We start from the raw sequence: 25,506 nt of genomic DNA, 5'->3' as shown, positions 1-25,506 counted from the left end.
GCATCGGCAGGCGGACTCTCAACCACTGCGCCACCAGGGAAGCCCTTGGAACCTTATTTTACCAACTGCAATTGCTATAAAGCTAGTTCTCAAGCTCCATATAATATTTGGTGAAATTCATCTATAATATGAAGGATTATCTTCCTGTATTTTTTTAACTTCTTTATTGGAGTATAATTGCTTTACAATGGTGTGTTAGTTTCTGCTTTATAACAAAGTGAATCAGCTATACATACACATGTATCCCCGTATCTCCTCCCTCTTGCGTCTCCCTCCCACCCTCCCTATCCCACCCCTCTAGGTGGTCACAAAGCACGGAGCTGATCTCCCTGTGCTATGCAGCTGCTTCCCACTAGCTATCTATTTTATGTTTGGTATTGTATATATGTCCGTGTCACTCTCTTACTTCGTCCCAGCTTACCCTTCCCCCTCCCTGTATCCTTAAGTCCATTCTCTACGTCTGCATCTTTATTCCTGTCCTGCCCCTAGGTTCTCCAGAACCTTTTTCTTTTTTAGATTCCACATATATGTGGAATCTAAAAGAACCTTGCTTTCATCCCATCCCTGAGGTCAGCCTCTCAGAGGAAGTCTTATGAATTGGGATTTAGAGGATCAGAGACAGATGGCTCTTTTGTTCTGATTTTCCATTATTTAACAAATATTTATTGAACATCTACTATGGGTCACACACAATGCTGGGTGATGGGAAGGAGAAATCTTCTAACAAAGAGTGTAGATTCTCCAGAACCTTTTTCTTTTTTAGATTCCACATATATGTGTTAGCATATGATATTGGTTTTTCTCTTTCTGACTTACTTCACTCTGTGTGACAGACATCTTCCTGTATCTTAAACTTTACTGATAACAAGGCATCCTGAAATTCAGAGGCCTGATAACTGCCCAATAGTTTCATCAAAGGCCAAAGACTAATGTGACAACATGAGACCTGAGATGCCAGAAGAAATTGTCAAAGTGGGCAAATACACTTCCCATCCTAACTGGGCTCCTGTGAGGAAATTCCACCCAGGTCCTCGGAGAGCTCAGAACCCACCTCAATTTGACCATCAGCAAGAGGTATGCCAGTCAACATGTCACCTGAGTGACAACTGCAAACCTCTTTTTCTCACAGACACCTTAATATGTGGTGTAGAAATGACACTAGCTGTTGTTTCAGAAGAATCCACTGGACCAAAGGCCTGAGGTGAGAAAGGTGTCATCTGCGACCTAAGTCTCTTCTTCCTCAGTCACTTCCTCCTCAACTCCTACGGTAAAAGGGACAGATATACGACAAGACACTTGAGAGTGATGGACAACAGAAGGGAGTCTCGTATGGGTGGAAATCTCAGTGGCCCACGGAGTTTAGGGGGCTCTCTGTCCTGACACAAGAGGGCAAACAAACACTCTTCACTGTAAAGTGAAGACACGTTTGGGAATAGTACTAGAGTCTCGATTCCCTACTACATCATCACACTCAGACATCGGTGCCAGCACTAACCAGAGCCTCTCTTTTTCTTAGAGAAAAACAAACCAAACGATGAGGAAGATGATGGTGATGATGATGACAGCTAACACATATGTAATGTGTACCGTGTGCCAGGCACTGTTCTAAGTTCTGTATACCAACTTGTTTAATCTTCCCAACAACCCAATAAGTAGATGTCAATAGTACCCACATGTTATAGGTGTTTACGTTGTTCTTCTGCCCGAAGAATATAAACTTAAGCCATTTTTCCACGAGGAGAGACCAATCTTCAGATCTGATCACATACTGAACCCGCCTCAAGGCTGAAAATTAGTGAAGGGCATTAACCAAGTTGGATGAAAGTGTAGGTAACTCCTAAAAAGGACAGCATCAGGAAATATGTTTGTCCCAGATATTTCTTAATTCAGAAGTGAGGGGAGCAACAAACACTGAACTGTAAATTCCCTGAGGGCAGGAACTGGTCTTATTCATCTTTGTTGTCTCAGGATTTAATACAGTGCCTGGTACTCTGTGAATGAATGAATGAATGAATGGACGAAGTATAAGGGCCTGATCACTTCCTTCTAAAGATCCTTCCTAATTTTATTCTCTCTCCTCTCCTCCCAGTGAGAGAACTGGTGAATGCATTTCAGAAATAAATTGATACCAGTTATTAGGTTACTTCTTAACCTAGTATGAAGGAAGGGTGTTGGAGTTGAAAAACCTGGCTGATTCTGGTCCTGGTATTTCCCACTTACACCCTGTGAGACCTTAGGCAATTCTCACCTATAAAACAGAGACGTGGAGAGCTGCGCTGATATAAGATTAGTGGTACGAGGCTCACAAACTAAGATGGGTGGACACATTTCATAAACTGAAAACCAGAAAAAAATACACTCTTTGTTAGAAGATTTCTCCTTCCCATCACCCAGCATTGTGTGTGACCCATAGTAGATGTTCAATAAATATTTGTTAAATAATGGAAAATCAGAACAAAAGAGCCATCTGTCTCTGATCCTCTAAATCCCAATTCATAAGACTTCCTCTGAGAGGCTGACCTCAGGGATGGGATGAAAGCAAGTTCAGGCAAAGACGCCCTTTATTTCTTCAGGTTACAGTTGGAAAAGTTACACCCAAGTGCACATTGAAATAAAAAGTTTGTCAGCCTTTTGGAGAAGCAAGCGTGATGGCAGGAAGGGAAGAGGACCCTCAAGGTATCAGGTGTGAAAAGCAAGCCAGTGGCCCCCAACCCTCGTACCCCTCTTTTCTCTGATCCCCCCACCAGCACCCCAGGTCACAAGCCAAGAAATGGCAGCGTCATTGCTGTCACTCTGCCCCTCTGAAATAGGAACCAGGATTAGCTCTGGCTGGCTGAAGCTCAACCCAGATAAGTCCAGAGCGATGCTGATAGGCAGCGGGAAGGAATTTGAGGAAGTGACAAGAAATGCCACGTCACCCACCATAAAGAAAGCTTTCCCACAAAGTGGCCTGGGTGGTGGCTACAGAGTCGACTGGTGCTCAGAAAAATGCAGATAAACGCAGAAGTCTTTCCTAGCAGCGGGACAGAGAGCCAGCCACACACAATTCATGTCCTTGCCACATCCTTCAGTCACGACGAGGAGGGATGTAGAAAGCTCCCTTCATGCAGCCCAGAGGAGCCTGAGAGGAGAGTCCCTGGGCCCTCCTGCGGCCAGGGACCGGGACCCCCCAGGCGCAGACTCGCCTCTGTGCACTTCTAATGGATCAACCAGAGAATCACCAGTAATCCTAAGGATGCAGTTTGTTTGTTTGGTTTTTTTACAAAGATTCTAGGTTACAGTCTTTCTGTCGCAGGGAAGGGTTTGTGCCATGTCAGAAATAAACTTCCTAAATTCATCCACCAGGTAATGGACATCATAATAGTCCACAATGGCATCTGTCATTGCAAAGATTTCCCCTGTGCTTCACAGAAGTTTCATGGAAAAGTGGAAGTCAGCAAGCAGGGATTCTCCCAAGAAATTCACAGATAAAGAAACGGGGCCTAGCAAAGAGGACCAGCGGGGGGAGAAGGGAACCCTTCTGCTCTGCCACTGTTGTTTCCTTAAAGACAGCACAAAATTCCCTGCGAGTTATCTGTGGCATGGCCTTCTTTCCTTATATTTTAAAATTTCATTCAAAGGGCCTGTTCTCATAAAAGTGTATCCAAAACTTATCTGAGATATCGTCACCAGGAAATCCATACTTTGACAAATGGAGTAAAAGGTCAAATACTTAGAATATATTTAGGAAAATATATTCTGTATTATTAAATAATACCAGTGACTTTTTAAAAGGGCATGTTGGACGAGATCTCAGCTGGTATGTCTATGGGATCAATCCACTAGCCCAGTGTTCTAAACATCTCTGCAAGAAATTCTGGCTAAGATTCTGCAATCTCAAACTGTCCCACAACTTTATCTAGAAAGAAATTTGAGCCACCAATATCCCGGAGGTCTCATAAGGGCCACAGCTGTCAGCAGACCAGCCTTTCCATCCTGGGGAGCCGGGAAAATATTTCAATACAGTATATTTTTCTCAGGATTCTTCGAGAACACACCAAACAGGAAATGATTAGAATTACATTTACTTACTCTCACATATTAGCATTAAATTATTAGTTGTATTAGTGGCTTACATTTACATTAAACTTGCAAATGATATAGACTCTTATTTCCATTCTACAAGCATCTCTATTTTTTTCCCTGCATGCATATCTAATCATTTGCTTACCTCTTAGCACTCCGGGAACCTACAGTTCTTAATTCCACGGATTTCCACAGGGCAAGAATCTAGGCCACCGTTTATGCACAGAAATCAATTCAGCCATCAGTATACTATGCATCGAAACAACATTTTAAGAGCAAAAGTTGAAGCCAGTGGCGTCGGGCCAAAGCACCTCTTCTCAAAAGGAAAATGCAGTGGGATTTTAAAGAGCAAATAGGACAAGTCACCGAGGCTTAATTAATGCCTCACCAAGAAATGGGGAATCCTTAATGGCCCAAAGTGTCTTGATTCAAATCTGGAACTTAATAAGACTTGTGCCCAAAGAAAAGTGCTGATTGCCACATCCCCCAGTGTCCTTTCATAGTGTCCCATGTCAATAGATTCACCAGGTTCATTTTCTCTCTCTTTGCCCCTAGTGAGATTACTAACCAACAATATTTTTATGTTTTTAATTAGAATCTGAAAGAGCATTTGGGCACCATATTGCATTTTTACAAGCTCTGCATCTCTGAAACACAATATTATATTAACGTGATAGTTTATGAAGAAATCATATTACTAAATATCATAAATCACAGAAACTTCATTGGCTTCTTCTAAAATTGTATGTAATCTGCTGACTACACCACTCACAATTTATAACAATCTATGCAAATGTATATTAAAGCCATAAAAAGTACCCCCCCACCCATATCCTTTTCCCACAGGCCAAATAAAGGTGAATTAAGGGAATCTGGCAAAGGGTATACATGGCTATTGCCATTTCCCACAGCACATAGGGTATTCTCCTCTGGGAATAAAACATTTTCCTTAAACTACTGTTTATAACCCTTATCAGCTCAACAGCAATAGAGCCATCAAGTCCAATCTCTTGTGGAAAAAAGTCAAGGTCAACAAGTACTTGCATTTTTGTTTATCTTTAGCTGCAATTGCTACTGACATTCAATTGGGTAATAAACATAGGTCTGTCAAATGTTCCCAGCGAACAGGTGATCCAAAAGCTATCTCAGAACGAGGCGATTGCCAGGTAATCATGCAATCCTGTTAATAACAATTATGATTTGAGCACATTTATTTATAGATGCAAACACCAGTCAGTTCTAAGCAAACATTGCCATACCATTCCCACCACTGGGTAATAAGAGTGAGGAAGTACAGGAGGGCTTTTTCTCGAATTGCTCACCAACAATAATGTGTGCATTCCCATGAGCAGAGCACCATCCAGAGAAAAGGTTTTCTCCCCTTATCTCTCCTATTTAAAGGCAATTTTGTGTATCAATACAGCCATGCCCTTTACTCTGTCTGCCGCCCAGGATCTTGAGCCCAGTTGTCTCTCTCTGCCTGAAAACCAATTCTACGGTTCTGTGTGTGTGTGTCTATTTGGGATTGTTGCATGATTCCTTTAAGCCAGCATGGTTGCTACCTGAGAAAACACTTCGTTGTAACTCGAAAAGTGCTAGGTTTTGTTCAGCATGTTTAATTCTACAGAGTCAGAGAGATATTTGGAATAAATACTTCTTTCCAATCCATCAAGAAACTCACTGATAGCAACAGGAGTTATGCATTGGGATCTGGGCAGCACATGGATCCTCGCCACATTCAATTTACAGATTAAAAATAGAATCTGTTCCAGCTGCAAAGTAAGACACGTTAAACCTACTGCCTCCATTTGAAATACGGAAACTAAATCTAAGGACCACGGCTACGATCTAGGATGATGATTCTGACCCACATAACACAAGCCTACTGCCTCCACTTCAGTTATGAAAAATAAGCTTAAGGAATATTCTTGGAGCCCTAAAGGAATGCTTCTACTTCTTGCTATGTAGCTTTGATTAACATTCCATCATTTAGTGGAGCAATTAATATTTTCCGAAGCTGACTCCTTTCCTATGAAGAGCATCAGGGAGAGTGGCATTGACATATATACGCTACCAAATGTAAAATGGACGGCAAGTGGGAAGCTGCTGCATAGCACAGGGAGATCAGCTCTGTGCTTTGTGACGACCTAGAGGGGTGGGATAGGAAGGGTGGAAGGGAGACTCAAGAGGGAGGGGATATGGGGATATATGTGTACGTACAGCTGATTCACTCTGTTGTACAGCAGAAACTAACACAACATTGTAAAACAATTATACTCCATTAAAGATACAAAAAAAAAAACTTAAAAAAAAAAAAGATGCTCAGGACATCTGGAAACGAAGTAAAGGACAATCCTTCTTAAAATACACAAACCCACATCCTGGGAAAGAAGGTGAAAACTGACACACAAAATGAAGTATACTATTTTAAAAGACACCTTTCGATGTAGACATATTAAGTACGAGGTGAAAGTGTTGTGAGTCAAGAAAATACTGTTACAGTATAAAGAAGTATCCTTCATTCTTTAACGTTCAGGCAAAAAGTGGAAGGAACCAGAGCTGTATCTGCAGGCGCAAGAGTATATTATTTTCCTCCTGGAGTCGATTAAGTCTGGCAGGTAATTTGAAGATTCTACATACGAAGAGAAATTAGCCGCCTGGGAAGTGGGAAGGCAGGATTAGGGCCCACTGGGAGTCCATGAACACGAAGGCCCATGAAACAAAGCATCTACTCTGCAGATACTCAGGAAACGCTCATCCATCAGTTGTCAAGCAAGGGGGGAAGTCACCTCAAGTTCAGACCAGTAAACTGATGAAATGAGTCACCAGATTCCCATGATAGCTTGGCTGGCCTCTTCCTTTCCGCACAGCCCCCTGGTCACCATGGAGCCAGAGCCTTCTCCGCGGGAGAGCAGGACAGCAGAGGGTGGTGGCCGGGCTTCAGCGGGCCACCCTCGGAGAGGGTGGGAAGAGTGTCCAGAGGAGAAGCCGGAGCCAGCAGTGGCCAGCCCACCTTTGGGAGGCTACCCTCAGAAGACAGTGAGCGTGCTAGAAGGGACCTGTGGTCTAGAAAGCAGTGTTCTGAGACCTGGCCTGTTTCCAGGCCCTTCTGAACCCCACACGCCCGCACCCCTCAGTCTGGTCCAGTATCCTCCTCCAAAGCTCTTCTCTGCAGCCTCCCCCACCCGCCTCCGTCCGTGTGCTCAGCCTTTCTGAACAGCAGCAACACTGGCCCCAGCTTCCTCCCCACACATCCCTCCTTCACTCGGATCTGACCAGGACACAACTCTAACGTTTTCAGTGGCTCTCCAACTCCCAACAAACTCCCAGCTCCCTAAGATGACATCTATGATCCTTCGTGGTCTGGCCCTGCCACCTCTTGGCCTCACCTTAGACTCTCCCTTTCCCATGTTCTCTGCTCACACTGAGGCGTACGGGAAGCCTCGGGAGTGTCACGCTTTCTCTCTCCTTCATGCCTCTACACAAACTAATTTCTGTGCCTCGCATGCCCTTCTACTTCTCCATCCATCCCAAGTTTCTATCAAGTTCCCCAAGTTTCCTTGGGGGAGCTGGCTAGGAGATTGGGAATGAAAGCAGGTTGCTTCCAGGGCTAACTCTGGGGGATGCGGTAGTGGTTGCCTAGAGTGCTGTGCCGAGAAGGACCCACATCCAAGTCCCATTCAAGCTCAATGAGAAAGTGCACTGTGATCTATTAAGGATGCCTGCCGGGGAAGGATGGGGAGAGGCAGCCGCTCCATCTTTACCAGTTTGTTAGGTACTGTTCCTCTGCTTCCAAATTACACTGAGCCCACTGAATCATGAGACTTAACCTACCATGTGTGAACTGTCTGCTCGGCCACAGGACTGCCAGCTTCTTGATGCCAGGAATAGCCTCTTTCACTCTCAGTTCTCACATCTAGCAATGGGCTACTACATAGTGGACATTCAATTAGTACTCAGTGAGTTAGTGAATGGGGCTATTTCTGTCTTCACCTTTTCTCCTTTTGGGAGCATTCCTCTCATCAGCTTAAAATTCACAATATCAAATCACACCTTTTTAAAAATTTTTTATTTATTTATTTTTGGCTGTGTTGGGTCTCGGTTGCTGTGCGTCGGCTTTCTCTAGTTGCAGCGAGCGGGGGCTACTCTTCATTGCGGTGCGTGGGCTTCTCACTGCGGAAGCTTCTCTTGTTGCAGAGCATGGGCTCTAGGCTCGCGGGCTTCAGTAGTTGTGGCACATGGGCTCAGTAGTTGTGGCTCTCGGGCTTAATTGCCCCGTGACATGTGGGATCTCCCCGGACCAGGGATCGAACCCGTGTCCCCTGGATTGGCAGGCAGATTCTTAACCACTGCGCCACCAGGGAAGTCCCAAAACAATACCTTTGATTGGCACTAAAAGAATTCCTTTCACATAAGGAGATGTTCTGAGTGCTTGGTAATCCAAATATGCACAACACACAGTCTGCTCCTGTTTCATAGGTTGAAATCATATTCCATCAGAACTTCCGTTGTTAAAGACCGTGGCCCCTGAATCTTCCCATCCCGGTATCCCACCTCATTCCCTCGACATCTCCATTTTCACCATCACTTATCTGAATCTCTCTGGCTCCATTAACCCTGTTTCAGAGGAATAATGAGAAGGACAAGAGCGTTCTCGCCTGCATCCCAAGCCCCAGGTGCAGGGAAAAGAGAATGGAGTTGGCTCACCATGAAATGGTCAGAAGGAGGAGATGGAAAAGTGGGAAAAGGTCTCATGGCATCGCGAAATGATCAGCACTGTGGCTCATATGAAGACAGGTTGTCATCTGTTTCGACTACGGAAATCAAGACAAGCTTAGATACCAAGGAGTGGAAGTGCAAATGGGCTGAATATAAATCCAGACATCTGAACAAATCAATCAAATATTTATCAAGTACTTACTCTATTTGCAGTACTGTGCTAGGAGCTAAGGGGAATGTAGAGGAGGCCTACAGCTGTCGTTAGGATGTCAGCCTATGCCACCTCACTGGATTCCCTGGGTGAGCACGTGGGGGTCCTAATGCCTGTCAAAGGGATTCTTCTGAGCGACACTTCCATGGATGCTCTAAAGCTTGTAACTAATTATATTTCACTCTTCATTTTGGCTGCTAGGAAGCTCAGAGCCAAATTAACTGCCTACTTCTAGCAAATGGACATGATCCTATAATTCATACTGTTCCTGACTACCCTTAAGACTGACTTCTCATTTATTTTCCTTTCATTCTGATATCTTCATCTACTTCGTTTGAATCCTATTGTATACTTTTGCTAATTTCCTTAAATCCTTTCATAGAAAGGAAAGGAAAATATGTAAAAGCATTGTAAAATTAAGATATATCCTTTTTCTCCTAAGGTATCAAAGTACAAAAGGGCGCAAGGTACAAGGTGCTAACTGTCCTGCTCTCACAGATGCATTGTAATAGGGGCACTCAAGGAAAGAGTCAAACTAAAACAAATGAAATGTTTAAAGAGAGAGAACTGATTAATGTTAATAATCTAGCTACAAACCTATTGGCAAATTCAATGTTTTCTGCATTCACTCTTCAATTCCCCCTTTCTTAAAAATATACGATTTTGAAGAAAATTTAAGATTTTCTAGATAAGGTCATGTTCTCTTTTTCTCCTGATATGGGAATAAGTAGAAGGAAGTTCTACCTCTTCCATTCTTTGTTAGGAGATAAAATAAGCTTCGTCTAGGAATGCACACGGGTTGATATTGGTAAATGTGGGAAGGCTAAAGCTAATTGTACGAATCAAACAGAATGCTTTTAGGTTAAGTAATTACGGAAAATTGTCTGCAAGACTGAACGAATCCACAAAGCCAGACACTTGAGCAAACCCCAACTTATCAGCTACACTTCTGGGACCAATCAATGTAAGAGGTAGACAACGCCCACCTCTTTTTAAGGAAAATGCTTGGCATAAATTTACTATTTGGGTTAGTTTTTGCTAGGCCAACAGCCAAAACCTCCACCGCTATCCTTAATTAGTGCTAGCAGTCATGAGGGAGAGAGATAAATTCAGGAGAAGAGCTAAATATCACATCCCAGGGGATGCAATCATGTCTGCTGCTGGGAACAGCACAGGACATAAAAGCGTCCTCCCAGGGTGGCACAGTTACTCCTGTAATTCATCCTTAACCTCTACCCTAAGATCCCTCAAAAGATACCGAAATGCTGTAGCCAGTCCCCACCCATCCTCTACTGGAAGCCCATTCAGGGCCAGAGGATGGAACTCAAGTGTAGGAGTAGGCAGAACCAGCAACTATGTGGATGCTGTGATTTAAGGTGCATCCCCAAACCCATCTACCACCAACTTCTGAAAGAGCTACCTGTCGAATCTTTCCTCGAGTGCCCCGGTTAAAATGCCTTTCTGCGGGTGGGAACGCACAAGACCTACGTATCTATTTACATTTTGACAGAGATTACCATGTGAGATTAGCCATCTGGCACCCAAAAGAAATCAGTCCTGAGGGAATGTAGTGTAATCACAGTTTGATAGCATGAGAGGGTTCCCAACCCTCTTCAATAAATAATTATCCATCAGTGGCCGTGTGTCATAACTGTGCTGGGCACAGGACAGTTAAAGATGAAGAAGACATAGTCCCTTCCCAGGGGGCATCCTGGGGAGGCTGATGCATGAATGGCTCCTTTCAATATATGAGAAACGATAAAACACAGGATGCCCTGACAACACAGAAGAGGATCACTTCCTCCAATCCGGGGGTTCACAGAATACTTCCTGCAGATGACACAAATTAGTTTAGAAGTTTTTAACCTGGACTACATAGACCCTCCCACTACAAGGGGATCCATGGTTAGAATTTACAAGATCCAAGTACTTGGAAGGGAAAAAAAAATTCACCTTTTAGTCTCACTAACCTCTAACTGCAATTAGCATTTACTTCAAGTGTGTATCTAGATAACGTAACAAACCACAGAACTATTAGTAGGACCTGTGACTTTGTCACCCATGGAAATCATATTCACATAATACAATACAGTTGTTACAAATATCTTAAGACACCATTTACATTCATCACTATTTCAAAAACGTGATAGACAATAGAATTATTGCTAGACCTTGTTACTTAATGCATATTAAAACGAGGCACTTATATCACTATATTACGATTTGTGTTTTAAAATACTTTGTTAGGACTTCCCTGGTGGCGCAGTGGTTAAGAATCCGCCTGCCAATGCAGGGGACACGGGTTCAATCCCTGGTCTGGGAAGATCCCACATGCCACGGAACAACTAAGCCTGTGCACCACAACTGCTGAGCCTGAGCTCTAGAGCCTGTGAGCCACAACTACTGAGCCTGCGTGCCACAACTACTGAAGCCTGCGTGCCTAGAGCCCGTGCTCCGCAACAAGAGAAGCCACCACAATGGGAAGCCCGCGCACCGCAACGAAGAGCAGCCCACGCTCACCGCAACTAGAGAAAGCCCGCGCGCAGCAATGAAGACCCAACGCAGCCATAAGTAAATTTATTTATTTATTTATTTTTAAAAATAAAATATTTTGATAACTGGATTTCAATATAATTAGTTTCCCTTATAATCTTATGTATTTTGTTTTGTGTGTTAATAAAAATATTACTCTGACTAGGTATCCATTGACTTCACTAAATTGCCAAAGGGGTCCCCTCCCCCCAGAAAATGTCAAGGTCCCCTCCCCCCAGAAAATGTCAAGGTCCCCTGAAGAAGACCAGTATGAGTCAGTAGCCACATGACTAAAGGTGGAGAAAGCAATGATGACCCCACTAGTTCAAACAGCAAAGGCCCCGGGTGGCCACACGGGAAAACTGAACCAAGTTCCCTAGAGTGGCCTCATAGGGCCCAGAGATGCTGAACTTATATGGCAGTCAGAGGACGAAGGTAGAGGTGTCCCTCTGCAAGTCAGGCCAAATCCTACCCACTCTGTGTTTCAGTCAACAGCCTTGACCACAGAGTTCACTGTGTCTGGGTCACTGGTGTGTTGTGAAATAAACACACTCACAGCTCCCTAAGAATATTCAGCATTTAGCAAATATTTCACTTGCATATGCTTGATGCTCTTGGGAGCACACACGAACTTCGTGAGGGCAACTACTATGACCTACTCATTTTTATAGCCTCACACAGCACACCTTCCACACAGTCAGTGCTTAATCCATTTTTGATGACTTGACTAGAATGCATAAATTTATATTTCCCTCCTTAAGTACAACTTGTGATCATATTTTGGCTCATCTGCAGAAGTGCTTATAATGCTAAACTCTTTTTATCTCCTTGGGCTGTATTAAATGGATGCTTCCCTAAAATTAACTTCCTCACTTCTGCCTTGCCAAGAATGACACCCTGTGAAGAATCCACCACTGGGGACGATGGATTCTCTCCTGGTTTATTTTCTTGGGTAGAAACTGAAACACATGTTTCTGCTGTGCGGTGGCCCTGGAATGCCTAGGAGGATGGACCTGAAAAACAAGTTATTGCTTAGAGTTTAAAACCCAATGCAGAATCAAGAGAAGAAGGGAAGGTGAGAGAGAATAAGAGGAAAAAAAGGCCTTATTTGGAAACTGAATTAAATAATTACACAGTAGGATCTGGGTTTTTAAAGCTCAGGTCACCGTTTTTATTATTTACATAAGGCAGTAAAACGCATGTTATTAATACGAGAGTGGAATATATTCTTCTACAAGAGATGTGCTTTTGAAAAATACTTAACGGTCTTGGAAAGAAAGAACTAAGCATTATGAATCATTAACTTCCAGGTCCACTACAATAGAAAATATATCCCACTCTCGCTGAAACGCCAATGTTGTTATAACCAGAAAAGCTTTCTCTAATTTACAGCAGACTGAGTGAAACTGAAGAGAAGATAACTCTCTAAAAAGTTTTCATACCTTCTGGCTGTAGGACTTCCTGATGAACTGATATAACATCATTATTCACAGAATTCTTTACCACTCACTTTTTAAACTATCACGGGATTCTTGAGAGACTGATGTCATTAATTCTAGGAAAGTCAGAGAACTGGTGTATAATTTCAGAAGTCCTACAAGCCACGCTGGAGTTGGTATCTCTTAAGAAACAATCACAACAAGAACAAAATTCCAATCCATCACAGGCAACAAAACCCCAGTATCTGCACCGGTGACAACGGCAAGTGTCGGCAGCAAAGTCTACATCACATACCAAGTCCACCGTAACATCGCAAACCAGAGGGAAAACAGAATTGTGGTTTTAAGGCCATACTTAACAAATATCACACCTCTTTTAAGTTTCAAAAACTAGAGTACAAAATGTGATGAGCTATCCAGACCTTGAGTTCACACATAAATAAAAATGAGCAATCAACAGAAAATATACGAAATGATCCTGCTGACTAATACCCTGCCTTTTCCAAAAGAGGGTCAGACCCATTCAAACCCAGTCACATGAGGATGGACTCTGTAAAGGTCAATCAAAAGCAGGCTGAAACTCCAACTGTCTAGCTGACCTTCAGAGCTCGTGACAAATTGCTATCAGTCAATGTCAACTAATGACAGAGCTCTTTGGCTAATCAATTGTTCTAAAAATGATCAAGAAAACTACTCACAGGACAGCTCATTTTCACATCAATGCCCATGAAGTATGAAAAGCTCATTTTTTGAGTTTTTAATAAGCTCATAAGTAAAGCAGTTACTTGGTAACAGAGGTCACCTTACAGAAAAAGATAGAACCTTTGTCTGCCTTTTACATTCTTTTATTACCATATTATAGTAAAAATATGCGATGGATATGCCAGAGGGCTACATAATAAAGTAGGTAACACTTCATCTACTTGAGACAAATACTTCTGTGTTAGAGGGAAATCTATTTGGGAGTAAATAATTTCAAATGAATTTTTCAGTTGTTTAAGATGAAAAGCAATGACCAGGTTTACTACTGATGTAGCCTAATAGTGAGAAGACGCACTTTCTGTGAAAACACTCATGGCCAAGTTCATGCCCCTAAATAAACAGTTATGACTTTTAGATGATGAAGTTATTTTTCTTTGTTTTAAGATGATCTGCTTTCACGATGCTAGAAGTCAAGCAAATGGAGAATAGAAAACGGTTACTCACATTTAATGAGTCAATAAAAGGTAAGGTGACTAGAGTATGGGGTGTTCTTGGGAAAACAATTCTCTGTCCATACATCTAATTCAACATGTTTGATAAGTTAATAATATGGACCTTTGGATAACATGGATTTGCAGCGTGTAATGACTTCCCCTTTCTTTTTTACACCTGACTTTTCCCATCAGGAAATCATTTTCCTATTCTGCCTGCCACTGCAAGCAAAGACCACACTTTAATTTGAATACAACATTAAATGTAACTCAAGTACCACACGGGGCTGCAGTGGCCCAAGGGCTAAGGCCTGTGGTCACAATTATATTTTCCTTTTCTCTTCTCACCAAAGCATATTTTTCAGTATGCATTCTAGTGCCATTGAAATGTAAGAAGTTCCCGGAGAAGAACAAGGCTTAAGAGGTAAGTGTGAACAGATCTAAAATCATTCAAGTCACTCTGACCAACAGACAGATAAAAGGAAAAAAAAAAAAAAACCCTACTTTTTAAACATTTTTCTTCCTTTTCAGGGTTCTTAGGTTACTATAAACATTTTGTTTTTAAAATAAGTTGAGATTAAAAAAAAAAAGAAAGACAGAAAACTGTTTCAAAACAAGCAGTATTCACTTTGTGTCTTCATCCGAAAAACTGCGGATTACAGATTGTATCCTAAACCTGAGTTGTTACGGTAGTTTTTCAAATGAAAATATCTTCCGTGGCCTCAACTACTCTCAAGTTGTCCATAGGAAAGAAATAAAGGAGGGAGGGCAACACTTAAGCCGAGACATAATTGGAAGTATGTGAAAAATGAAGTGTCAGTTTGGTCAATAAAGGGCAAAGGTCAAGGGGAACAGCAGCCCAAACTCTGTGCGAAATTGCTCATTAAGACATCCAATCAGAGAGCTCCTTCCCACCTATCCCATTATTCATCAGACAGCTGACTGTTTCAAATGCCTGGGTTTGGGCTGTTATTACTTTTCTTCTTCATGTAAAAGGACGAGCGGGTATATAAATCGTTGCTTAGTCATCTGGAACAAAATGCGGCCCTTCCCTACATCCCTCTCCCTGCCCCACACCCCCGCTCCCTCTCACCCAGCTCTGCCTGCTGGCTTCACAGGTCTGAAACGACCGCCTCGAGATTCCCTTCAATAATAAATGGAACTGCCTTCTGCCTATAGGTTGCCTGAACTCCTACAAAAGCTGGTGTGGAGGGGAGGGGACGGACAGTGGGAGGCACTGGCCGCTACTGATAACATTTTATTATAAAGAAATAGCAATGCTTTTCAATTGTTCCTCTTTACAGAAACATGCTGGTTTTGCTTATTTTTTTTTTTTTTTTAGTGGGAGCAAAGATACTATTGTTGATCTGAGTCCTGGCCCCCAAAGAAGTTCGTAAGTGCGTTTTAGAAGTTCTAGAGACCAAGTCAAGTCCTTTAGGGCTGAAATGCTTCACATCAAATTTCTATGTAGAAATAAGACTTTCTTTATCCTCACAAAAGAGGAAAACGAGATGAGCTTGAAGTGGGAAACGTTCTGCAAGAGAAATGTCTTCACTTGTTTTGTAGGCTCCTCTTCTCAATTCAATAAATTTCAGAATGAGTGAAATGGTAGAGGCTCTTAATACATAATACAAATGAATCATATCCATCATCCTGCTTCTCTGTAAATAGCTCGAGCGTCATTCTGCTCAGCACACAAAACTGGATTCTCAGTCCCCGGCAGAGTAGAACCCCCTTGAGGCTAATACTGATTCTGTTTTATTCACAGCTCTGTCACTGTTACAGAGCGGAGTGCCAGGCCCAGTGCAGACACTGGGGAAGAGTCCCTGAATCGATAACAGAAAGAATGGCCCTCGAATGATCTGTTTCCCACTCCAGTATCACATCAAATAGAAGCTTGGGCTTTGGAGTCAGACGGTACGGGTTCAAGTCCCTACTGTACCACCAAGCAGTATGTGACTTTGGGTAAGTCTCTCAGCCTCTCTGAACCTCCAGTGACCTCCTCTACAAAGTGACGGATGAAATACCTACACTGACTGACAGCCCCGTAATACGTTATTTTATTATTTGATTACTATCATGTATTCGTCTCTCTTGACTTTCAACCCAAAACAGAGATGTGCCCAAACTCAAAATGTGGTCAAGCACAGCTAAGGCTGCTCATGGGTTACAGTGTCCGCGGCAGCCCTCCTGGGGAGGAGTACAATCCGGTGGGGAAAGGTACCAGATTTGCTTGGTGTTCTCCCTGTCCAGACTACACGCTTCCTACAGTAGACCCTGATTATGGTCAGTAGGGCAGCCACACACAGTAGGATGGAAAAAGACACATGAAAGAGAACAGTATCTGCCAATGTGCACCTCATCTTATGAGACTCTGCTTGGGGGGGTCCTGAAAACACCCCATCCTAAAGTAGTTACAAAGGCAAGAGACCAAGATCCGGAGGTGACTCTCACGGTGACTCACTTCAATATTTCTGAGCTTTACTTTTCTCTCTTCTGAAATGGGAAAATAGCAAATCATTGACAGTGAGAAAATAAGAATCCAATCTCATATCTTTGGAAGTGCTTTGAGGAAGTTAAAAAGTAGACAAAATCAATGTCCCAGCCGCAGCAGCAGAATCCCCAACCAAACACAGATGTTAGGCCTTCCTTTTAAATGCCCATTTAAAGGCGCTCTGCTATTAAAGAATCGATTTCCTGCAGGGGGCCACAAGTGTTCATATGAAATGAATGTAGATGCCATTAAGAAGAGTTACCATGATAAATAATTTGAGTTGGGGGAGAGATATATTCTGTAAATCATGAATAAACATCAAATCCCTGAATAATAATAATATCTTTCACATTTTCTGATTACATACTTCACATATATGCTCTTCAGAACGCCCAGGGCTGGATTTTGTACTTTACTTTTTTATGCTTAGGTAAAAAATGTGGACTCAAACTACTCTATCAACCCCAAGAGCCACTCATTTGGCAAATCATCAGACGCTCAAAAATCCCCCAAATTGCTGGAACTCTAACTAGGAACTGTTACTGTATTTTGAAATCTGTCAGAACATTACAAACTTCCTGGATGACCGATTTTCTTTGCTTTACTTTGAAAGTCCAGAAGAACAGGACAGAGCCTGTTACATGCCTACCTTGTACCACAGACAAGGTTATTTAACAGAGGACCAAAGCCTAGGGGATTTCTTTTTTTTGTACCCTGGGTGCCATAATGAAGTGGCAAACATTGAAAAGGAATGAGGAGAAAAGAAATGCGGTACAAATAATACAGCAGAGAAAGTTTTAAAATACGTATTACTCCCATCTGTGAGGGAAACACCTCTTTGGATATGTTCTTGACAGATTGAGTTATTTCTGTCTATTGGGTATGTATAAAGACATATTTATGGATTTATAAATCTTTTGAAGAGGGCTGTTATTTACCCAGTTGACTAAAATGGACTCAAACTGTGTAAATAACTATTTAGGACATGCACTACAGGCCAATTGCTGGCACGGCTTACACATCCATGCCTGCCAGAAAAGGCAGACAGGAGAACACGGAAAAGCCACTGTGCACAGCTAATCCGAAGGCTGCACAAAGACCCAGCTCCACAGGTCCCAGGGATGAAAAAGAGAGTTGAGAAGCATTGTGGTTGGCATGGAAATGCACCGAAGTTGTTACAGCAACACTTCCAGGCATCATTCCGCGTTTAGCAGGGAATAAATCGCACTGCCCAGGAGAGGGCAGTGCGGGGAGGGGCGGGCCGGGGGCGGGGAGGGGCAGGCCTGAACTTTTAGGCCTGATGCTGCACCAGGGCTTCAACAAATCGCTCAGCTCACCCACAGCTTCTGTCCCTCCTCTGTCGAATGGGGCTAGACCTGTTTTATCTGCCACCAGAGTTGTTTTGGGCAGGTTCAACTGAGGTCATTCCAACGAGACTATGTATATGAAAATGCTTTAAAAAAGAAAAACGAGGTGGTGGTCTTATATGAAAAAACAGATGTAAGTGGAAAACTCTGGTAACGTGAAGGGTATACGGCTTACAGTCACATTCACGGTTAAATTGGCCTTTAGAGAACACGTGTTGAAGGAGAAAGGAACCTGAGAAATTCCTGATTCCTTGTTCCCACAGGTCAGAGGGGAAGAACTGGGGTGGGGCATTTGCCCTCTGAAAGTCCTTTTATCAGATGATGTTTAAGAAAACTCATGTTTCCGTTTTAAACAAATGCATTTCAGCAGTTTACAAGCCTTCAAAGTAGCAGCCAAACGACCCTCCTGACGGTAGCCTTAAAAAGCAAGACGTGAAAAAGAAAAACAAACAAACAAACAAAACACTAGGCTACGACCCCATGTAGCAACTCTGGAGTACAGGAAAAAGAATCGAGAGTCCATCTACACCCTCCTGAAAACTCTTGGTGCAAGCTGAATTCTGAAAGTAGGGCTTCATATGGAAATGCTGACCTCATCTTAGCTATAGTGCTGTGAACAGCAACACCATAACATAGACATACGCACACTTGAAAGGAAGTAGGCCCCGTGGATTTTTGCTGCATATCGTTTTCCAGTAAAAGGCAGAGGTCAGAGGTTACCAGTTTCTGCCTCAGCTCTGAACCAGTTTACTCTTCCAGGCTCCATTTTTGCTAGACTTACAGTTGCGATGAAATCAGCAACTTTTCTCTGAGCAATAAAATATCTCAAATGCTTAAAATTCTATGTGTAGAAGTTATCTCCAGTCCAAATAGCATACATCTGCCACCCCTCCCGCCAAAAAAGAACTTTTCTGTTTCTGTTGTCAAATTAATCGTGTTCAATTCATCGTAGATTTTGCAATTTTAATTGGTATAGCCCAGGTCGGTTAGAAAACACAATTCTTTTGTTGGGAAACAGCACTCCAGTGAAACATGATCATAAAACCGGATTTTAAAGTATGTACCTACTGCGGGCTCAGTCAACTTCAATAAAGCCGTCTTTTTATATTCAGAGAGAGAATACTCTCTTCGGTTGCATGAATTGAACACAAAATACCCTGCAGTAGTTCTCCTCAGAAGCAGTACAAGACATCTAAATCCTCATTCACCTTACTGCTGAAGCTTAGCTTTCTGTTTAAACTTTATCTGCTACCTGTTATAGTCAGACATGCACATCCATGGACACCCAAATGCACATACAGGTGTGTGCATTCCAAGAACCACACAAATGAAATTGATCTGGATTCTTGCCATTTCATCCTAATTCCCTTTAGTCTGACTTTGCCACGAAGCCAAGCACTTAATAGATTCAAATAAGTAAATCCAGAAAAATGGCTTCAACCCAGTGAAGAGGGAAGCCCGGCATGGGTTTCTAAAAGGCCCACTGCCTTCTCGGCATCTTAAGACATTGTTCAGTTGGAATCCTAGTGGGTGTTTCTTCATGATCTCTTGAAAAGCCTCTAAGGGTAAGTAGTAATAACACTTTTTTATTTGTAGAGCAGGGTATTAGTGGCATACTATTTCCACACATTCGAATGTCTCATCTACTTCTCTGCTCTCAGTCCATTCACTGACCCTGTTTTATGGAGGTGGCCAGGTGACAGGCAGCTAGGCAGCTGGTCTGGCAGAGAAAGAAGAAGGGGGTCGAGAGGAATAAAATAAGATGAGCCGGTTCTCATATTACACGGGGTTTATAGGAAAAACTGTAATAAAGAGTTCTAGGAAAACCTGTATAAAGAGTCCCTCACCAGACATTTCTAATTTTTCAACCCTGAAAAATGACACAAGTAGCAAGAGAACAAGAACAGCTCTCCTACCTTGCTCACTGCTGTTATCCCCACTGTGTGATGTGTGGCCCCCGCTGGAAGGGCCCGGGGTTCCTCCTGAGCGGGTAGATGCCGTGTCATCGTGATCTCTGTTCCAAGAGGGCTGTGAGGGCACAAAGCAGACATCTGAATAGAGTGGTCTGTTAACACGGTCCCGGTAGGGTCCCCTCGCACAGTGTCAAAGTGGTGGAGGGCTGGAATGGACAACCACGTCATCTTTCCCGTCCCCCTACACTAATGGTGCCAGCTCAGAGCTCCACTGGTGCATCTAAAATTTGCCAATTTCTGCTTCGAAGCTAAAATAATGTCTACCGATAGTTATTCTGTAAGTAATTGCATGCTTTATTACTGAGGAAAACAAAAACATTCCCGGCAAAGAAGGGGGGAGGGGGACACCGCTGCCTCTTCATTCTGACTGTATTTTTAATGTCAAGCAACCCGCTGGTACAATAGTCTGCTACTCTGAAAGTGCAAAATGAGAGTGGTGGTCTGTAACACTGCGGTGTGTAGAGGCTTCTGATTCATCCTAGAAGGCAAACATGGCAGAGCTTTTAAGACCTCACAATTAGGCCGGGGTCCATAATAGCTAGGATGTGTCAGCTGTTTGCCGGATGGTACATGGCAAATGGACCAGGCACGGGGACAAAAAGAAATGAGAATAACAATAGATTCACGTGGACTGTGTACACTCAGCCCCATGCCGAGCCTTCTTGTACTATTGAAGGGAAAACAGATGTTGCTTCTTATCACTGGGTGTATTTGAAAGTATCATTCAGATAGGAAAAAACTGGCTGTAAATTAAATTCTTGGGGAAGACAATCATGGCGACTCTTCTCCCAAATCTCCCTTTATCACCAGAAAAGATTTTGATTAGCTTTTAGCGCTAGCTTTCAGAAACAGCCTTATGAGTCACTGGTCATCCTGCACAGTAGGGATGATGCAGAGTAGAAAGCTGATTCTTGGCTAGGAAGGGATATTTGTCTTCAAGATTACCAGCGGGACAGCACGATGACCTTGTATGTAAAATATGTCTACATCATTTCGGTCATTGAATGTCATGGTTCCTGACTGTGCAGTAGTGAAGTTACTGACCCTCCCAACATTTTAAATATGCCTAGCAAAACCAAAGACTCTTTGCTTATTTCTTGAAAAGTATTTCCATATCCCAGAGAAGATAAGAAGAACTGAGTAGATCAAAATGTTTCAGACACCCAGGGAGAGAAAAGTAAAGATCCCATCTAAGAGTCGTGCTATATAAGAATCAAAGGAAGAGGTTCACTGTTCCTGAAAAGGATGTTTGCCTGCCACCTGCTCTGTAATCTTGGCCAAACGATTACCGCAGCCCCAAAAATGAAATAAAGTCACAGAAAGATACGCGCCACTTGTGTGTTTGATTCAACCATTTATGCATATTCTCAAAAGCAGTGCTAATTGATCCGCTGATTCTGTGATTGAAAGATATGTGAGCTGTGAAAGAAGTGCTTCTGACAAACACGCATTCTGCAGCATGCCAAAAGAATGCTGTAAGACGCAATCTGGAACACATGCTCAGAATGCAAACAGTTAATGCATAAATTTTCAGTTTGTACAACTGCAGCTCTAAAAGGGGGACTTGTTTATTCAGAGCTCTGCAGAAAGAATGGTACAGCACCCAGGGGACAGACAATGCCAGGCACAAAACCCCGGTGCCTCGACATGTAAAAGGATGTTTTTCTATGTGCTACAAATCCCACTTGAAAATATAATTAGAAGGAGAAAATGGCAAACTATTGCATTAACTGTAATTGAACAAAAGACCGGCAAGGCATGTGGGAGGCTGCAGGAACCCGTGGGAGTTTCAGGATGCATGAGATCCTGCGAGTGACATCTCCCGGGCACTCTCATTTTATTTATGTTGTCCCTCACTACTGTTGTGGACTGGTGATCTGACTTGTAATTAATAGAAAAGCTAGCGATAACAAGCTGAAATACAGAGCAACAGACTAACCTCATCAGAAGCATGTCTGTTAATCTGATTAAGACTGGGACTCCAGAAAGGTGACTTCGAACCAAAGATTGGTTCCATGTTACACAGGAAACTGTCCTCCTTTATGCTGCAACAGACCTGATATATTCACTATCTTTTAATGAGCTCCACTGATTTATTCAGCTCTGCCCTGCTCCCTCCCCCACTTTTCTACTGTGCAGGATGTAGATTAATTCAATGCTTAATTGTTTAGTAAATTCAATTTTCCACATTCTATTCTGCATAGCTTTAGCTAAGGTTCTTAAATCTTCAGCCCTGAGCCCTGAGCCCAGTGTTTGTGATCTGTGCCTACCTTTTTTCATCACCATTTTTCTTCATCCACCACTTAATTCACCATGAAAAGATTTTCCTTGCTGGAAATTCTGATTCCGCTATGATCTGTGAGGCATTCCGATTCATTGCATTTTCATTGTGTTGGGTCTTAGATGCCGGGCTCCTCTTTTCTCACAGCTATCGCCACATTATACAGGCATTCATGCAAGAAATGTTGGATTCCACCTCAGTTTATCCAAATTTTGTGCAACCTATATGTTTAAATTTGTTTGCTCGCCAAAGGTAGGAGCCAATCTTTTCCACCTAATATCATTCTTCTCACAGCCTTTCTCTTCCAGAAAGGCCTGTGATACTGAATGCGCTTCTCTGAAATGAAATCTAACTTTTGTGGTCCTCCCTTGAATTAGCATTTGGGGTATTAGCATTTCAAGAACACTGTAGTCATACAAAACTGAGCGTTAGGAGAAATCCACAAGGTTACCAAAACAGAACAAGAATTATGCTTAGTTCAGCTCATTAAGCGTGATTAAAGTCTAAGTATCAGAAATAGCTCACGAACTCTTCTAGTACAAATATGTAAGACAGCTCTAATCAGAAAGAACTCCCCCCAAATCCACCTACCAGAGAATCTCAGTTACGATAACATATCTCTCTGACTATACGCAGTTACACCAAACAACACCGTTATTATTTTTTAAATAAAATATGTGCATTTGATTATGGACATATATCTGTGAAGTTGTGAGTTGCTTGGGGCCACTTGTAAAGTAAGGCTGACAGAATGAAATCAATGATGCATTGCCTTAGATGTATAGCAAACCTCAGTCATGGCTCTAAATTAAGTCCCAAAGAGCCCTTTTCTTCAATGTACGTAATTTCAGAGTAAGCAAAGTCTATGTTTTCATCTATCAGAAATCCATTAAGACAAGAGGTCCTAACCTGAAGTCCATGGACCTCCTATAGAAGACCTCAGCTGGGGATCTTGCATTAACAATAATTGTGTTATGTACATACTTGCATTTTTCCCTCCTGGGGATAGTGTCCATAACTTTTCCCCGGATTCTCAAAGGAGTATGCGATTCTTTGAAAGTTTGAGAACCATTTCTCTAGGAGATGTTCACAGGGCTAGATGGAAAAACCAGGGCTAGAAAGACCTTAAAGATCATGGAGTCTGCATTCTAACTTGACATTGAAAGCCAACGATCCTCCGGGCATCATTTCATATGTCATAAATGGAGGCAGCCAGCTAGGGGCTTTGCTCCATCAGAAAGTCCTTAGTCAATGGATAAATATATCACATAATATGGAAACCAATTTAATTTCCCTTTAATTTCCACTTACAGTTTGTCTAGTTCTGGGGCCCCCAAAAGGCAGTCATTTTAAATATTTGAAGCGAGTCTGTGATTCTCCCCATTTTTTTTCTCTCTTCAACAGCCTGAACACTCCACACTCCCATTCCTCTACTACTACTCAAGAATGTTCGAAAATAAGGGTTTTTAAAAAAAATAATGATAGGCTAAAATTCATCAAGTGGTATATTTTATTGATAAGGCAATTGTACTGGTATCTGGTAGTGAAATAGAAGCAATGACCCCCTTGACTACAGGCTCCTCCAGGGCGAGGGAGGAGAATCGTCCCCATCTTGTTCTTTCCTGGCTCAGCACAGTATATAGTGCATGCTTGGGCCTCTATCAATGCTTTGTGACCGTTCCACCAACATAACAGACAAACTGCAACTTTCCAACCTATCCTTCCCCCTGAATAAAGCCATCCATTGGTGACTTTTTTTCTTCTTCCCTTCCTGAATCCTTTTTCCATTTATGCCTTAATTTTGGACATCCTTTAAGTCCTCGTATCACGTTCCACATTTTCCTCAAGATGATTCTTTTCACCACTGTGATTTGAGGTGTCACCCATATGGTCTGAAATTTGTGTCTCTGGACCTCTTCTTTGGGCTTTAGACTTGTATGCCCAACTGCCTGTGAAGCCAACTCCATACGAAGGACTCAACAAGTCCAAAGTTAAACTCTTCGTCTCCCCACCAAACCCCCGACTTATTCCTATTTGTTCTTGATCCTAGTGGGTATAACCCCATCCACCCATGGTATAAGCCATTGGTCCCCGACCATTTTGGTACCGGGGACCGGTTTCGTGGAAGACAATTCTTCCACGGACGTGGTTGGGGGGGGATGGTTCAGGGGGTAATGTGAGCAATGGTGAGCGGCAGAGGAAGCTTCACTCGCTCACCCACTGCTGACCTCCTGCTATGTGACCCAGGGCTTGGGGACCCCTAGTATAAACCATCTGTGAGAACCACGCATGACACCTTTCTCTCTCGCTCTCTCACACAAACTTCCCATCCAATCAGTCATCAAGTCTCATCCCTTTCTCTCACGTTTCATCTTAGTGATTACTGTGCTTGTTAAAGCCCTCACGGCACTAAAGAGTTCAAGCCAAATCACTCCCCAGCTTTAAAAGAGTTCAATTTCACTGGAATATAAGCTCCACGAGGATAGGAACTGGTGTCTGTCTGTTTTGTTCACCATTGCATCCTGCGTATCAAGCACAGTGCCACTCAGGAAATGTTTGTTGAATAAATGAATTGCTCCCTACTGCCTACCGAATACATTTTTGGGTCCTTAACCTGGCACACAAAGCCCTTCATAGTCTACCCTCTGGGGACCATTCCTCTCCTTGTTCCTTGTGCTCAGCATGTGATTTCTGGCAGATATGTTCAACTTCTCCCTCTGGGCCCTCATCCTTCTCCCCTGCCTGGAATGCCCTGCGCTGCTGTACCTGGCCCCTGATTACCTCCTACACAGTTCAGATATCACCACCCCAGAAAGCCTTCCCTGATACACGCACAACCTTCCCCCAGGATGAATGAGGCTCCCCTCCCCGAGCACTGAGAGTACCTCTTGCACACCTCTCTCATTTCACTCTCATATTGTTTTGTGATGACCTGTTGAGCCTGTCTATAATTCTACACTATAAATGTTCTGAAGTCTTGGACTATATCTTCTTCATCCCAATGCCCTCCATCCCAGGAAAATGCCATTAGACACATTAGACGCAAATATGTTCTGGAATGCATACATGAATAACAAGTGATTTATACAGGATGTCTATTGGCACCTGATACTGTGATCCCCTATGTTAAACATCATAAAACATTTAAAAAAGACTTGCACAATTAAAAAACACCTGCCATACTTGCATTCACACAAACGTACACCACTCTAAAAATATAATATAAGAATAT

At 42.7% G+C, this 25,506-nt stretch overlaps 1 protein-coding gene across 3 annotated transcripts in view; it reads right to left on the bottom strand.

The window, feature by feature from the left end:
- The window catches only part of MEIS1 (Meis homeobox 1), a 138,361-nt gene that overhangs the window by 89,984 nt on the left and 22,871 nt on the right, over positions 1 to 25,506 (bottom strand). For all 3 annotated transcript variants that reach the window (XM_024741635.1, XM_024741636.1, XM_024741637.1), the window contains one exon: positions 19,937 to 20,048. In XM_024741635.1, the coding sequence (XP_024597403.1) occupies positions 19,937 to 20,048 (112 nt within the window). The remainder of the gene's footprint in view (positions 1 to 19,936; positions 20,049 to 25,506) is intronic.

The sequence above is a fragment of the Neophocaena asiaeorientalis genome, unplaced genomic scaffold (genome assembly GCF_003031525.2).
Source record: "Neophocaena asiaeorientalis asiaeorientalis breed wild unplaced genomic scaffold, Neophocaena_asiaeorientalis_V1.1 scaffold381, whole genome shotgun sequence".
Taxonomy (NCBI): Eukaryota; Metazoa; Chordata; class Mammalia; order Artiodactyla; family Phocoenidae; genus Neophocaena; species Neophocaena asiaeorientalis.
The sequence above is the reverse complement of the archived record's forward strand: the minus strand, read 5'-3'. Positions and strand labels throughout refer to the sequence as shown.